This window comes from Phymastichus coffea, unplaced genomic scaffold (assembly GCF_024137745.1).
Source record: "Phymastichus coffea isolate CEN01 unplaced genomic scaffold, Cenicafe_Pcof_1.1 PCOF00072, whole genome shotgun sequence".
Classification (NCBI taxonomy): domain Eukaryota; kingdom Metazoa; phylum Arthropoda; class Insecta; order Hymenoptera; family Eulophidae; genus Phymastichus; species Phymastichus coffea.
In genome coordinates this window covers 447,823-463,972 of record NW_026706883.1, presented here as the reverse complement: position 1 = coordinate 463,972, position 16,150 = coordinate 447,823, and the positions used below count along the sequence as shown (strand labels likewise).

Here is a 16,150-nt window from a genome sequence, read left to right as displayed (position 1 = left end):
GTGATGCTTCGACAAAGGAAAAAGAGCGCGGCTCAAAGACGCTGGAGAGGTGTATTAGAAGTCGCGAGCCCGTGAAAGTTCCGCGCACGGATTACTTCCAGGCCGTGTTCGTACGCAAGCTAATGGTCCTGAAACGAGAAGGAGGATAATTTTCCGTGCTGTGACACCTAATTATCGGCAAATTCCGCGGCATACGGTATACGTAGCCCGAACTATGTATACATCGCAAGCGGAGATAGAGAGAGAGAGAGAGAGAGAGAGAGAGAGCTAGTCCGTGCTGATACTATAGATATACCAACCACGCGCGCGTCCTACGCCCCATTATTATCAGCCACCGCGGAGCATACGTCGCATTCCCCATGTACGCAACGTATTATCTTCATCTCTCTTTATTATTGCAAATTATCCGTGTCGCCCTCCTCCCCGAGTTACTCGAACAGTGGTTTAACAGGTTTGCTCGCCGATCGCTGAACCGAAATTGATATGCGGCTTTTATAATTCGTAACGATTTTTGGTTCAACGATGTGATGTAATTAAACTTGGCAGGTTGATTCAAACAAAGTTTACCTAGCTAGAAATCATTTGAACTACACCTATGAACTCTGAGCAACATCAAAGTTCTAGTTTTCAACGAGAATAAAGCTCATCCTTCATTGATTCCTGAGGAGTGAATAGGTGCACGTATTTCGTCAGCGCATGCTATCTAATTATTTTCTCTGCTGTCGTCGTCGTCGTCGTCGTTACATACTTGAAATGGCCTCTTAGTGGATCGTATCAAGATTGCCGACAGCTCCTCTAAGCCTCTCGAAGATCGCAGAGAGCTGATTATTTCGCGGGAGGCGCGATCGATTATTTATGGGTTGTGGATCATTGAATAACATTTTTATCAGGTCGCACGTGCTGCGACGTGCACGCTCACGAAGACAAGCTTTGCTCTAACGAGGGATGTCGTTGGCTTATTCATGACATGGCGTATAATAAGCACGCTATTATGCGGCCCACAGAATAGTATAACATCCGGTAGCACAACGTGTGGATATGATGAATATTATTTTTCCTTATTAGCATGTAGACGCACAGGCGGAGTCTGTGTACTTTTTGTCAAACGATAACTTTCACGCAGCTCCCCGTCCGATGTTTTATAAAACTGCGAATGATTGTTTTCCTCGATAATGGGGCTGGAAGTTCACCTACCTTGTAGATGTCATCGACGAGTTTGGTTAGCTCCTCGGTCTCCATATCGGCAAGCTTATCAAAGGCCGAAATCGGCCTCGTTTCCTTGTCTTCTTTGCCTCTCGATCACTTACTCGCACGTCGAGATCTCTGAACTCTCAAACTTGACGCGGCGGCGACGCTCACGTGATGGTCATGTTCTCCATCCACTCCAACTGCTGCTGCTGCTGCTGCTGCTGCTGCTGCTGCTGCTCCACTTTCCCGCCTTGCGGCACACTATTCCGCACTAGCCTGGAACAATGCCATGATCAATTTTTATCTTCAGTTTATTTTCACTTTTGTTGTTTATAGCATAGAGAGAAATAGTCGATTTTCAATTTCGAGGACGAGCGACGAAGAAGAGAGAAAGCGAGGCTTAAAGGTCGTAATAATGAAACGAGTGTCGAGTACATACACGCATTCTAGTATCATCAGCTTTGATATTGAAGTAGTCGACAGAGAGACGCGTACTCGGGCTTGCGCTGTTTCACCGGAGGAATATTGTACTTCAGTAGTTTACAGGTCGAGAGAAAATATAAATAGAACTTAAATGTTACAAGGATGTACCGGGAAAAATTGTAATTTCATGACTATGCGACATTGCCGGGTATTTTCAAGCGAGTCTAAAGGCCTTGACGTTGAAAGTATACATATCAGGACAACGTTTATTATCGTTTTTAATTAACAGCAAACAGACCTTGAAATTTTACGCATTTCATATTGCGCTTTTTAGTATCGACAATAACATGTTTGCGTTTCCATATAATGGCAAATATGTGAATCCCGCTGGCAATCGTATCGAAATTACAATTCAAATGGTTTACACAAACAATGGTTCTTGGGAATCATTAAGTCTATGTTTGAGCGTGAGCTTACGCGAATAAAACTCCATGATATCTCTAGAAGTAAAATAAAGAAGAAGGTGCATTTAATCTGCCAAGCCCATTACTTCTGCCCACAAAATATACATTCGCCAAAAGCCTCGTATAGATAGCAAGTAGCTGCACAAACAATTGGTTGCGCGGGAACGTGACAGCAGGCGCGGGGGGTATCTCGCTGCCACACCTGACCGAGAAAACATTCAATGCACGATCTCGCGCAGAGCCGTGCGCTGTATGCGATACTCTTTTGTACACTTTCATTTCGCAAGGACATTTCGAGCAATGAACCTGTCGCCCTCGACTCATGAGCGCAAACATATTTGAGGCACGGCTAATTCTTGTCGTTGTTCTTCTACCTACAATACCAACAATACCAATGAGTTTCGTGCGCGACAGTGGCTGATGCTTTTTTTTTCTTTCTTTTTTTTTTTTTTGATGTAATAAATATTACGTAAGACCGTCTCGTCTCGCTCTTAATTAAGTTAGCGTGTTGTATAACTTGTTACTTTGACCTCTTCCTGCACGAAGGCTTTTGTGTATACACACAAGTATACAACATCTTTCACGTAATACTCGCAACTTTCGAAATGTTTATCTTCAAGCTGCTCTCGATTATAAAACACATCCAGGTGCCAATATTCTATTCAGCCGCGTCGCGGCTGATCTTAGTCCAATTTCAATAGACTCTAAATTGATTTCGAACTTGCACTGTATCTCGACGTCTCTGAGTTACTCCAAAGTCTAAAACAAAGTGAAAACTGATCCAACGAACTCGGCGAGTTTATAGGGACCTACTTAGAACCTACTTAGCCCAGATACGAAAACCTCCGGCGATGTAATTAAATTTCACTAAGCCCCTTTCTTGAGGTGCGCACGCGTGACCTTCGATTATATCCATTGAAGCGCGAAAAAAGAGGAAAACAAAACAGACTTGTCAATGCGCCATTCCTTTTGAGAAAATTCAGAACGGCCACAATCTGTGGAAATCGCTTATTATGTCGATCGTCCTTTTATGCATCTCCGTATATAAATGGCTAGCTCATTAATTGGCGGATCAGCGCATGTTCGCCAATTATCGTTGTCGCATTTATTAAAGCGAATAGGCGTACTCGACGGCCTGGAAATACCGCCTGCTAAAGAGAGCTTTGCGAGCCAAAAAGGACAAGAAAAAAAAGAGGAGAGTCGTTGAAAGCGCGCTTGCTGTTGGCAACCGCACACTTAGTAATGTTCTAGGAATCAGCGCGGTAAATTTTCAATTGGAAGTTTTAATTGGAGAGCGAGCGTTTTTATATTTTTCAGAATTTAAGAAAAAACAAATCTCACAACTAATTGCAGTTATGCGTCAAAGACAATTAGCGAGTAATTTCCCCCTAATAACTAGTTAAATTGACTACGTGAATAAGTCGTAATTTTGAGAATATACAAAATTCAATATTGATTTAATTTTATAAAGTCGCGATCTTGTCAAGTTAATGTAAAAAGCAATTGAGACTTCGTCGATAATAATTTAACAATGCACGCACAAGTACTCTGTCCTCGGTGATAAAACCCGCGCAAAATAAAAAAAAATATCCGGAACGACGACCATAATAATCCTTTATTAATCATCGATTGAACGTACGTACACAACAATCGAGCTGAAGTATCTACATATGGTCCATAACTGATGATAATTTACGTTAATGACTCGCTCTAAAAATTCTCGGTAGTTCTCCGCGCGTCCCATTATAACAAATTAAAGTTACCCTTCGTAACAGTTCCACATGCATAGATTGTCAACTCAAAGCTCACAGCATCGTTTGAAACCATTGCAAATCAGTCCATCAGATCTAACCAATTGAAACGAAGCCGATCTGGCGAGCGCGGCTTTCATCGCCAAATCGTCCTCGACTGATCGAAGCCCCTCATCTTCGACTGCCTCGACTTTCTAACGAGCGCAACGCAAAGTCTATCCACTTCACTCGTCGTCGTGACTGAGCGTCACATTTTACACGCTTTTCCTCGCCGCGCGAGAGAGAAGCAAGTGCACGCGCTCTTTACTCTCGCTTTTCTCTTGTACTACACGCGCACGTACGTCTCTACGCTCTTGTGTTCCAGCGGCTGTTTGCCGACATGCTTTTCACTAAGCCGCCGCTGCTCGCGGATGTAAAGCCGCCGAGAAGAAAAGTACGCCTGCAGTCGGATGGATGGTTCAATATTGGAACAATAGGGACCGCATCGAGGGGTGGGGCCAAGCGGGCAAATGATACCTGCCGAAGCAACAACTTTATTTCCCAGTCGATCTATCAACTTTGCAAGCATGGTCCGTCGAGGATCGCTTGAAAATGAAATAAAAATGGAAAACGAGCTATTGTGCTTGATTTGTTGATCTGCAAGGTAAATGTCGAGTCGATCTCGCGGACAAAAGTAAAACGCCGTCCCGAGGAGAAAAGCCACTATAATCTGGCGCTCGGCAGGCCTATACGTACCGGCAGCTGTTTTCTCTCGCGTCTTATTCAAAACAGCACCGGTCGACAAGTTTTTTACATTACTACTGCGCGCGCCCGCACGTTATACTTGCAAGCACATTCGGTACTATCACACGGCGACACAGGAAAGGACTTGGCCGCGCGTGACTTTTATCGGGATGACCGAGTGACAACGACGTGTGCGCTACGTGGCGAGGGCTCTCGAGGATGTTTGTTTTGTGTGGCACTCGTGTCACACGCTGGGAGCGCTAAGCCAAAGTATGAAATTCGTGGGAGCGATACGTATACACATGTATTCCACCTCTTCCGCCGTGCGTTTGGAAATTGATTTTTTTTTATACGTATCGCAAGCGATTCGTCAAATATGCGTCTATTCAACTGAATTTGCAGCGCCATCGAAGTTGTGCAATGATTATTTGCTGATTCTTGTGCAGCATTAATATTCGTTATGCTAATCGTGGTTGAACGTATTTACATAACGTCATTCAATCATAATAAAACAGGCTGTGCGTGATATCAAGTCGCATAAAATTAATTGTACCGCTTGTATAAATTGTATATCGGCGCAGTAAGATAAAATTTATTGCCACGATATAAACCTATTCTCAATCGACCGGTCGTATTCTTTTCTTTAGCGTACAAAAAGAAAAAGTTAATTTACAACCTCGCGAGGAAAGTGGCGCTTTAGTTACAACGTAAGCCTTAGTCTGGCCAGTACTTGTTATAGCGCGACAATGTTTTCAGAATTTTAATATCTCTTTAATCCAGCAGGTATGACCAATTTGAAGGAGAACAAAAATGGAATACAAAGAGAATAAGAACGAGTTTAGCTTGATCACTCCTGATAACGTCTCACATGCTGTGTAACAAAATTGTAACGCTCTCACTTCCTGAATCCAACATTTCATAAGTTTATTACACAGTTAGGTTTCCGATTTTCCGATAGCTATAATTTTGCTTATTATATAGTGAGTTACATGCTGATATACGATTTTGATAATTACATAATGAATTGTGCCCGCTGAATGCAAATACTGATTAATTTTCACTTTACTGAATGATATCGAATGATTCTCTTCGATTATAAATTAGTAATGAAATGGTGAAAAATAAATTTAATGATAATCGCTGAAACTACAGAAATGTTTTTCTTGACAAGTTCTCGTGGATGTGTCGGAAATAAGTCGAGAAAAGCAGAGATATATTAGACGTTCTAAAGCACTGGTTTGAGAGGCTATTAAAGCGATATACTATCGAAACTATCCGTCCGCAGTACCGTCAGAAGGAAGGATGCAAACGATGCCGAGTCACTGAACACCCGTTGCGTAAATTACGCATTACCAAGGATAAAACAAGACGAACGTTGATCCGCTGCCTAGAGCCTAATCGTAGAAACAGCGAATAACAGTGGATCCCCCCTGAATGAATACGTATCGGTATTACCCTGTACATGCGCGCACCAGCATGTAATTAATCGAACAAGAGGGAGGGAGACAGAAGTCTCCGCACGCGCGGAGATTTAAATGGAGTAGTAGTAAAGTTGAGGTGCCGTGCTGCTGCCGCTGAGAGAGAAAGGAATGCCGTCGTGCGGGTTCGGTCCGATAACGGTATCCAAAGCCGATGGTCTTTCACTCACTCTCTCGGTCTCGTCTCCAAACTCGCACGTACACCTGCGCTAAGGTCACGCACGAGTGTGTAGGAGAGAGATACCTTCCTTTGGTTATTGTTGCTTTCGTATGCCGCGTGAAAGTTGCGGCTACACGAATAGAACAAAAACTGACATTGACACGCTCGCTTTGAACAAACGTTCACGACGTCGGTCCTTAATTTTTTTTTTGTGTTTTATAGGTGTTATATGGTCGAGAGCAATTCATCGTTGTTTTCTCTGTAAACAACAAGTAAAAGCAGTATGTGCGCACGAATAGTGAACGCGATTTTTCCACTGTGTGCTATCTCGCAAAGTTTCGATGAATCATTTATTATAATGACGAGTGGCGAATTATAACTGTATGCCTACCGTGACCACCGCGTCCAAAGTAATTAAGAGAGTGTCATAAAGTAGTAGATCTCTTTGTCACGTTGTAATTACCTAGAAGGAACGTATGATACAACGTATAACCATAATGATTTACCCGACATTCAATTAATTACCACCGATACACTTCTCCAAAAGTATGAACGACTACTACAGCAAGACACTCACTCCGGGACATTTACTTGTACTATGTAACCAGAGCTCTCGTGTTGAAATTTAATTCAATTCACCGCCTCATTTTTATATAGTAAACAGCTTTGCGCAATAAGCATCGGCATGTCTATCGCTACCTACAGAAAATGCCGCAATTTTCTTATAGACACGATGCCTACGACACCCCAATTATTTCAGCCAATTATACTTTATTACAAATGACGCTACATGGAGTTGTAGGCTGTATGTTGGTCGCCGATGTCAAATCCCGAAAAAGGGTTGTTACTATATGTGGTAAGATTGTGGCTCTAATTATAAAGGGATCACGACTTATTACGCCGGGTGTAAATTAAAGAATTTTCTCCCCTTGCCTATATACGTTTCGTGAGAATTAAAATTCAAGGTGTGCCACACCAGGTATCAAATGGAAACGGACTTTTGATTATGGACGCGGCTCTATACTGCAATTCGCATGTGAATGTTATTTGCGTTGGCGCGCGGGAAACCAGTTCCGTCGGCCGAGCGTTAAAAATAGCAATTTTGTTTTGAAAGGATTACTCGGCTCGCGCGATACCTTATCTACTTTTTTTTCGGTCATCGCCATGTTTCTTTTTGTTTCTGGCGCGAAATTAAAATACGGCAGAGCTTTCGACGAAGTACCAGCGGATAAACGTAGCAGCGGTAACGGATTATCTGATGTCGCAATAATAGCCCCGGTATAAATACAGCGAGCTTGCATTCAAAATTTGTATATTTTTCCGCGCGACACGAGAAACCCAAACCAAGTTATCATATTCAAGGAAAGATGAATGCCTCTCTGTCGCTGCGTCGCGCGTCAAAGTTTCCTCGGCAACGAGACACCAACTGCAGACAGTCAAGAGTGTTTTGAAAAGTAAAACAAACACTCGCCGAGAGTGGAAGTCCTTCAGGCTCGAAAAAGGAAAGGGAAACAGCAAGACTGATTTGCAAACGTGCGGCTCAAAGCAAGTGGTCAGAGTCCTTTGGACAAGGCGATCGCCAAAGGGAATCACTCCGGCGCTCAGAACCGCGAGCTGTCGGAGATCATGGTTGCGCGAACTGCGCTGACAAATTGCAGAACAAGAAGAGCGAGCGCAACTGTGAGCGATGATGAGACCGCCACTTTATACAAGAGAATCCCGCACAAAGCACACGCAGTCTGTTCTACTAAGCGACGCTGTGCGCGAGCGGCACGTTAGTGCCGTATACCGTTTGCGCGCGTACTCTTTAATTCTTTTGATCCCGTGTAAAATGAGCGTTCAATTTGCGCCGAATTTCCGTTACGACGCAGCGAGACAGACAGAGAGAGAGAGAGAGAGAGAGAGAGAGAGAGAGAGAGAGAGAGAGAGAGAGAGAGAGAGAGAGAGAGAGAGAGAGAGAGAGAGAGAGAGGTTGTTGACAGTCGAGTGTACGCGCGCTTGGCGAATATAATCGCGCGCAAATGAAACGAATAAACGTATAGGCCGCGAGAATAAACGATTAAGCTATCTGATTTCGGATGAAGCATTCGTACGTACGTCTGGGTATGAGATACTTGCGTTATATGCCGGCTGTAGACCTGCTATTTTTTCCAACCTTAATTTCTTTTTTATTCAATTTACTATGTCGGCGTAAATTATTTTAATACTTTATAAGTGCACGTACGTCAGAGCGAATGAGGAATTTTTTCGTTTATTTTTCAGGTGGAAATTGCAAAGCAAAAATTATTTCTTCGATATTCGTTTGAACTACAGTCAGCACACTAGTATCGTTATACTTTTTAAAAATGTATTCCTTTTATCTTTGCAATTAATAATTACAAGAAAAAAATAATGTATTGCCATTCCAGCACTATCGATTACCATTTCGCAGTGCCGTGACACACGTCATATGAAGTGTCACGGCCAAGTGCGCACCTAAAAAGCGCGTCACCGTAGCTAGCTCAGCCATCCGATGCAACTTTCTAAACCGATCGTCGCGCATGCATGTGTCAACTCATGCTTACCTTCTTATATATTGGTCACACTCAACGATACCAGATCGATATAAAGAAAGCTCAATTGACCTTCACCACAGTATAATCCGAACCAAACGCAGACGCTCAACAAAAATAAAATCTCGATGATAAATGCACCAGTAGAAAAAAGCACACTGCGAGAACTGTACACTGAGAACCCGTCGGTACGAGAGCCGACGAAGGGAGCTCCGAGCGGGTGGAAGCGCGCGAAGCGACTGGCCGGCTCTATAGCTCTGACTCGGCGTCGAAGCCGGCTCATGCAGCAGCACGAACACGGCCAGGCATACTCGCAGCGTAGCGCGCCAGCAGACTTTCCAACTCCGCTCACTCGGCCTCCTTTCCGTGTACCTATACGCTGTAGGCGCGCTTGCAATGCTGCCTATCGCCGCTGCTCTAACATGCCGCACACCTTAACGGCATTAAGGCCACGCTCGCAGAGCGAAACCCTTACGCGATCTCTGTGCCTAATCCAAAGACGCGGACCATCGCTCAGAGTGCTCGATTGTATTTTTTTTTCTTTTTTTTTATATCCGGATGACTAATCACTTTCCATTAAAATCTCTCGGATTATCTAAGAGTGGTAGAACAAACAGCAATCCTGACCTCCATCGGTTTTTATTCGAACATCATTCGTACGTTAAATTAGAACGGGCGAAGTGAAAAATTCATACGCGAACAGGTGCGTACAAGAGAGGCAGCGCACAAAGCCGTGCGCCTGCACAAAAGCTCCATAACACAGAAGCAAATCAGAATCAGCCAGGCATATTCTCTCTCGCCGAGGTCATCAGCATATTCTCGCGTTGGGCGCGCTGCGTGGCCTCGTATTATCATAAGCGATAAAAACAGCCACGAAGGAAGAGTGCAGGGCGAGCGAAAATTCGCGCAAGGGCTGGTCGTCGCGCGCTGCAACCGCGCCGAGCGAGGAGCTGGCAATGCATTAGGGATTCGCGCGGGCCTCGCCGTTATCATGATAATTCTCCTCAGCCACGGCCCGCGCGAATTCTATCACCCCCACTCTCTTCCTCCATTGGGAATCGTACGACTTCTAAATGGACGCTAGTCGTGCGCCATACAAATCGGCGCTGATGGAATTATTGTCGAAAAACGAGGGAGGACGAAAACCGTACTTTCCAATTCTTCTATTTGCCGGGGAGAGCTGTCTACGCTTATTGTTGTTTTAGACAGCGTCGCTTTCTTTCTTTCTTTTCAGGGCTAGGGGGCGGCCTGGCGCTACGTACACTTTGTTTCTTTTAGTTTGGCTGCAAGTATTATTCGCTCTCGCTCGAAATAAGCCAGTCGTGCGCGACAAATAAATACAGGAGATGGCTAGAGTGCGAGTACTGATTTCGTGTGCGCGTATTCGGTTTTTCTCCTATCGCGAGTTTTTCGACGGCAAAAGCTCTTTGCCTTTGTCGATAACATCATTCGATGCAGTATTCATTACTTTCTTTCAACAAAGGACCGAGTAGCGTTTATAATTTTTATTCACATCTTAACGGCGTAACTGTCACATTTTTTATCAGAAATATCTATTAATACATCTATTCAACTAATTTTCTGTTGTTTTCTAAATCAAGCCTTGGTTACTGGTCATTTGATTAAAATATAAATAACAAAGTTACTTAGCGCCTTAGGCTTAAATATTATAAAAATATTAGAAAAAGAAAACAATTAATTTTACGGCAACTCTGAATATAATTTAAATCAGCGAATATTTATTCTCAAATTTTAGCGATTTTTTAAATTTCAGTTACTAAAAATCGAGTTTTCATTAGTTTTAGGAAACATACTAGTGACGTTGAGATTTAATATTATCAAATATGAGGTATGCATTTTCATTTAGTTAAATTATCGAATAGTTTCACTAAGATTTTAATGCTTTTAAAAATTCGGATATTTATAACTGTAACAAAATAAGTTTAGACTCTTGGACTTATACTATGTCAATTTCAACGTAGGGTGAAAATCCAATTTAAAACATATGACGAAGGCAACGAAATTGGAAAAAAGAATCCCTAATGAAAAGATATTTTTTTTCATAAATGCGATAGTAATGAGCTTTCCTCATCCACATTTGTAGAGAAAATAATCCTTTGCCACGGTTAAACCTCACTTATTCATCGGGTATAATAACTTTACTTTTTTGTAAGTCACAAAAGTCTAGAAATTCCGTAACATTTTTGGAAATCGTGAGGCTTTTGAACGAATATATATTCTTTTCAATAAAAACTTCTATTTGTCAATTGTGCTTTTGTAATAGTTACATTTTAATATTTGCCATAATATTGTTCTCATCTTAAACATCCCCCCCCTTTCCCTCAAAAAAAAGGAAAATCGTATGTCTCACATAACGTTAACAGAAAGTAACTACTCGTACGTCGCTCTGAAAGATGGAAAAATATGAAAACACTGATTTTCATAGTGTGCCAATTAACATCGACCGTCGCCAACAGATTTTTTCTTTCGCGCAGAAAGTTCATTAGACGGAAGTGCGACCGGTATAGATCAACCTTGATTTCTGCTGCTGTTGTGCAGTCTGCATTCCGCCGCTGATCTTCTCGCGAGAAATCGTGTCCTCCATTGCCTATGAGAGAAAGAGAAAGAGAAAGAGAGAGAGAGAGAGAGAGAGAGAGAGAGAGGTCCACTTGTTGCGATTGCCTTTGATATTTATACACGGCTCTTTTGCTTTGTTTTGCGTTTATCAGCAAGTGCATTTGACAAACGTATGCGTTGTGATTATCTTTCTTGTTTTCTCTTCAGTAAGGGTCAGAAAAACTAAGTTGCGAGTAATCTTCAATTTGTTTAACAAAAGCTTAGCCATTGAGCTCGAGTGAAGTTTATTTAATCTCGTTTCAAGGAACGTCGATTACGAGATGCAGATAAAAGTCCTCCAGTTAATCGTTGAGTCTGTACGTACAGTGTTGCGCGCGAGCGATCGACATCCGAGTTTAAACGTCGAATTCATTGGCTTGAGCACAGCGGCGTGCGGTGCGCGTCGGAAGAATGTATTTGTTTTTGCGCTCTGTTGGCTGTTTCCTTGCCATAGCCAGTGCGAGTGAACTAATAAAAGAAAACGGCAATGACAGGCGCGCGCGCGCTTGAATGCGCGGCGGCAGCGAAGCGAGCAACGGATAGCAATGCTCATTAGGTTGGCCGCTCGCGCGCGCTACGACACGGGCTCGCGCGCACGAGCTGCGAATTACAATTTACGCGGCCGTTCGGACACGCCGTTACAACACGCCCGACGCTACCAGCTGAAAATGTATGTGCATGCGCATCGCGCGCTCGAGCCAAGCTGCCGCAACGAAACAGACGAGTTTTAAACTGGTCGCAAACGTAGACTTACTGAACTCGAAGCTTGGCGAAGGGATCAACAAACTTTAGTCGTGCGCTCCGGAGATTATTTTGACAGGTGACAGTGTAGTATCACACGGGGAAATGATACGAACGTAGCGGTGTTTACATGCGTCGGATACTCTACTGCACGAAGACCATCGTCACTGTATACATAATGTGTGAAATTGGTGCTTCTGCAAACGGATAACTGTCAAAGAGAGAGAGAGAGAGAGAGGTAAGCTAAACGCGCTAAGGGGTACCTAGGTATTTAAGGGACGGTAGGCGGGTGCGGCAAACAGCACATAGCGCGCCACGGTCGACGCAGCGCGTTAGCAGCCCCCTCCACCTAGTTTCCTCAAAGCAACTCGGAATCCGATGTCGAATGTTATTTGCCGAACTCTCTCTTAGTGTCTCGATGCGAACGACTGTGTCTAGTGTTTGCCGTTGGGGTGGATAAGGAAATCGATTATTGACGAGCTTTTTCCCGCAAAAGTAAGTGGAATGCATTTGTCTGCGTGGACTCGAATGAATACGAGGACATTCGATCGTCGTGGAAGACATTAATTGAGAGTCCAGATTTGGTTTCCTCAAGTTTTATTCGAGTCTCGTAGTAGCGAGCGAGTGGCCATATGAACAGTAACGCGATACAGCAAAGATTTTCGTACCGGAGCTTTTATACGTGGTAGCAGGGAGCCACTGCCGGAAAATGTTATTTAGCTTACGCAAGGACGAATCATTCATAAGCTTATGCGTGCACATGTACTCGCTCGTCTCGAATGTTTTCACGGTCCAGTGAAGCATATCTCAGCTAGTGGGAAAGCTCGTTCACCCAATTTGAAAGCCGATGGTATCGGTCGCCGCCGTCGCCGCGCATCCCACAGAGCTAGAGCAACGCGCGTCGCACGCGCTATCCCCGCGCTGCCGAGCTACGCGCGATAAGCGCTGCGTCGTTGCGGTCGTGATGCGAACGAAGCGCGCAAAAACATGAACGTGGCGTTGCGCGCGCGCGCCTATAAGTAAAAAAGAAACGAGGCGTCGCGCCAGGTGCTGGAGAGAAAGCGGGCAGATGAGCCGCGCTGCAGCACGGAGCGAACGCACAGCGAGCTGATGACGCGGATTTCTCCTTGTCGCGCGCTGCAGACGTGGGGACTTTTGCGTCGAGTGACCTAGCCTTACGCTGCGCGCGCCCGCGATCAAAAGGAAGCTCTACACTCGAGCACCTACGGTACGTCATCGATCATTCTTTTACTTTTTCACGGTGACGAGCTATATCACTGTATTTCCAAACGACGATGTAACTCTCATGGTATATTTCTCATTGAATAACATATGGTAATGCCAAACCATTTCTGCCAGGCAGCATGCATCCAAATTGATCGAGTACTCACGATACGTCACAATGTCGAGTTCGATCAATTCTGACGCGAACAAGTACACGGTGATTCGGAAATCTCTTCAGAACAAACTAAATATCCCATCGCTCTCTTTGTTTCTCTCTCTCTCTCTCTCTCTCTCTCTCTCTCTCTCTCTCTCTCTCTCTCTCTCTCTCTCTCTCTCTCTCCTTTTCTATGTTTTTCTCCGTCGATGCGCCGGCGAAAGTTGACTTCCGCGCGCGCACATATACGGTAATCGCAGCTCCGCGAGTCATCGCTGTTATACCCCCTCGAGGCTTACGAATAGACCGCGCGTTCCCGTTTTTATCATGCCATTAGCTTGCTACATTTACCTTCGTAAAACGCCTTTGAGAGCAAACTACATCAGATCTTGTCTACTTACACGATCTCTCGATAATTTATTCCGCATTGCTTGTAATCGTGTATAGTTTTTATACCCCATCATATCAAGAATGATAACAAACAATGACTGTTTCCTTTGTCAAAAAAAAATTGTTTCCTAAGGTGGCTTGATTAAGGTAGGTTTATGATAGAGTTATTTGAATATTATATCATAGAAGAATAGTTGGATCAGTTCTGTAATTATACCGAATCTAAAGAAGCATGTAAGGAAGCGACATACTATTATTCGTAGTGTATGTGGTACCACATCTCGTTGTAATGGCTTTCACTGTACATATACAATAGTACAAGTACGCATTCAATGTCCTTAACTTTTCAATAGACTACATACGAGGCTAGTCATTATTTATAGCGTAAAATACAGAGCGATCGACAGTTGTAATAACAGTATTCCGCAGCAATAAAACGCGCAAATACGGCAGCGAAGAGCTCGCAGTTTTGCAACGTCAAAGAAGCAACGGACGGCGCTGATGGAAAGTCTCATAAAGCTGATCGACGGTTGCTCGCTCGTTTGCTCTCGCACACGCCAGAATCGAAGAAAGCTAACGAGCGAAAATCTCGTTGTATCTGTCAATTTCCGGGTTAACGGCCTCTTGTATTTTCATCAAACTTTTCGTTTGTCGCTCACAGCGATCTCCATCGTACGATAGATTGCAGTTCATTATTTGCAGATCAACTATTTCCCGTGGAAAGTGCAACTGTGTAGATTATTTTTCGGAAAATAAACGCGGGAGAAGCAGCATGTTTACTCAATATCGCCGTTTTTCCTCATTACATTATCCGTCTCGACGGCAGACATAGCTGCAAATTATACGCAACCGCGGAGAATATCTTTTTTTTCCTCGCTCTCCCCACTTTTTCTTTTCCCCGAAATTATTCGCTTCACGCATCGCTTGACGGGATAATCGAAGTATTTTACGCAGCCGGACGAAAAGTTAAAAATGATTTTTGCTGCGCTGCAGCCTACATATTGCAGCGTATTTTTCATTTGGCTGATATTTTGATAGCTCGTGGGAATATTCCCTGGATCGGAATAAATTGTCTGGTAAAATAATATTATAACTTTTGTTAATAATATCGATATAATTTTCGTAGCTATTAACGAGATTCATGTCGATTAATAAAGTTCAGCCAAGTTTAGAATGAATTTATAAATCACAGTTTACTCAACGATATACAACTTGTGGAAAACGAAAGTTTGCACGATGACAAGTACAGTGTCGACAATTCATTCAAACTTTCAATTTTGAGCTCACGTAGTTATAAGTTAATGTAGGTATGATTTTCGATTTACGCGATTCTAATTTACAGGGGCCTAGAATTTATGTCCTTCATTTGTTTGCACATTATGTATCGCGCCTCTCATTGGCTTAAAACTTTGATTAATTCTACCAAATGCAAAAATTAACATGAGATTACGTCACATTAGTTACATTGCTGCGTGCAGTTGCCAACTGGAACTCTTCAAAGTTTTGATGATTGTAATGAAAATAATAATAACGTAATTTTGGAGCAGCATCATTAATACGGTTGATAGTGATTAGACGTTTTCGGACAATAATTCCGAAAATAACTGTTTGAACAAGCGGAAATAATCCAATACAATCTGCAAAAATGCAGATTTTCAGTGAGATTTATCCAATTCACTTGAAGCTACGGCCAAAATCAGATTTGCCGAAAATGTGCTGTCACGGCGGTGCTTTAAACCAGCATACATCCTCATAGAAATAAGCCGGACCGCCATACGGGAAGAGCGCGTCGCGAGCTCTGGAGCAGATAAAAATATTAAGCTCCGAGCGGCAAAATTTCCCGCACGTCCACTATTCCTAATGTGTACGTGCGGAAACAGCGCGCAAAGTTCAGTTGGGGAGGGAGGATCGCGGTAGGAAATTTGCCGTAATTGAAGTGCTCGCGTAGGTACAATTCCCGTAGCAAGCGCATATCGGACATATACACGCGACATCTCGCACGTGGCCGTGACATTTCGCTCGATGATTACAACCACCCCTGCGCTCTTTCTCCCACGTCCGCCTCTTTTGCGGATTCACCGCGTACTCTGCATGGCGCACCTCCGCTGTCTCTCCTCTTCCTCTCTCTCTCTTTCTCTCTCTCGACGGCTATTTTTTTTTTTTGGTCGGCTTCCTTTTTGCGGAAGTGGACATCGAGTGCGATGTTTCACGCAACGTGTTTGTGTGGCGCAGAGTTTTCCAACGTGGGCTGGGCAATTGCTTTCGCTCTCAAATAGTAGTACAGAT

At 43.6% G+C, this 16,150-nt stretch overlaps 1 protein-coding gene across 1 annotated transcript in view; it reads right to left on the bottom strand.

The window, feature by feature from the left end:
• Positions 1 to 8,961, bottom strand: part of LOC131667931 (trichohyalin) — an 80,906-nt gene extending 71,945 nt beyond the window's left edge. Inside the window, exons 1-2 of the mRNA XM_058941707.1 lie at positions 8,752 to 8,961; positions 1,195 to 1,464 (exon numbers count right to left, since the gene is read on the bottom strand). Of these exons, the coding sequence (XP_058797690.1) occupies positions 1,195 to 1,239 (45 nt within the window). The 5' untranslated portion in view covers positions 1,240 to 1,464; positions 8,752 to 8,961. The remainder of the gene's footprint in view (positions 1 to 1,194; positions 1,465 to 8,751) is intronic.
• Positions 8,962 to 16,150: the final 7,189 nt, after the last annotated feature.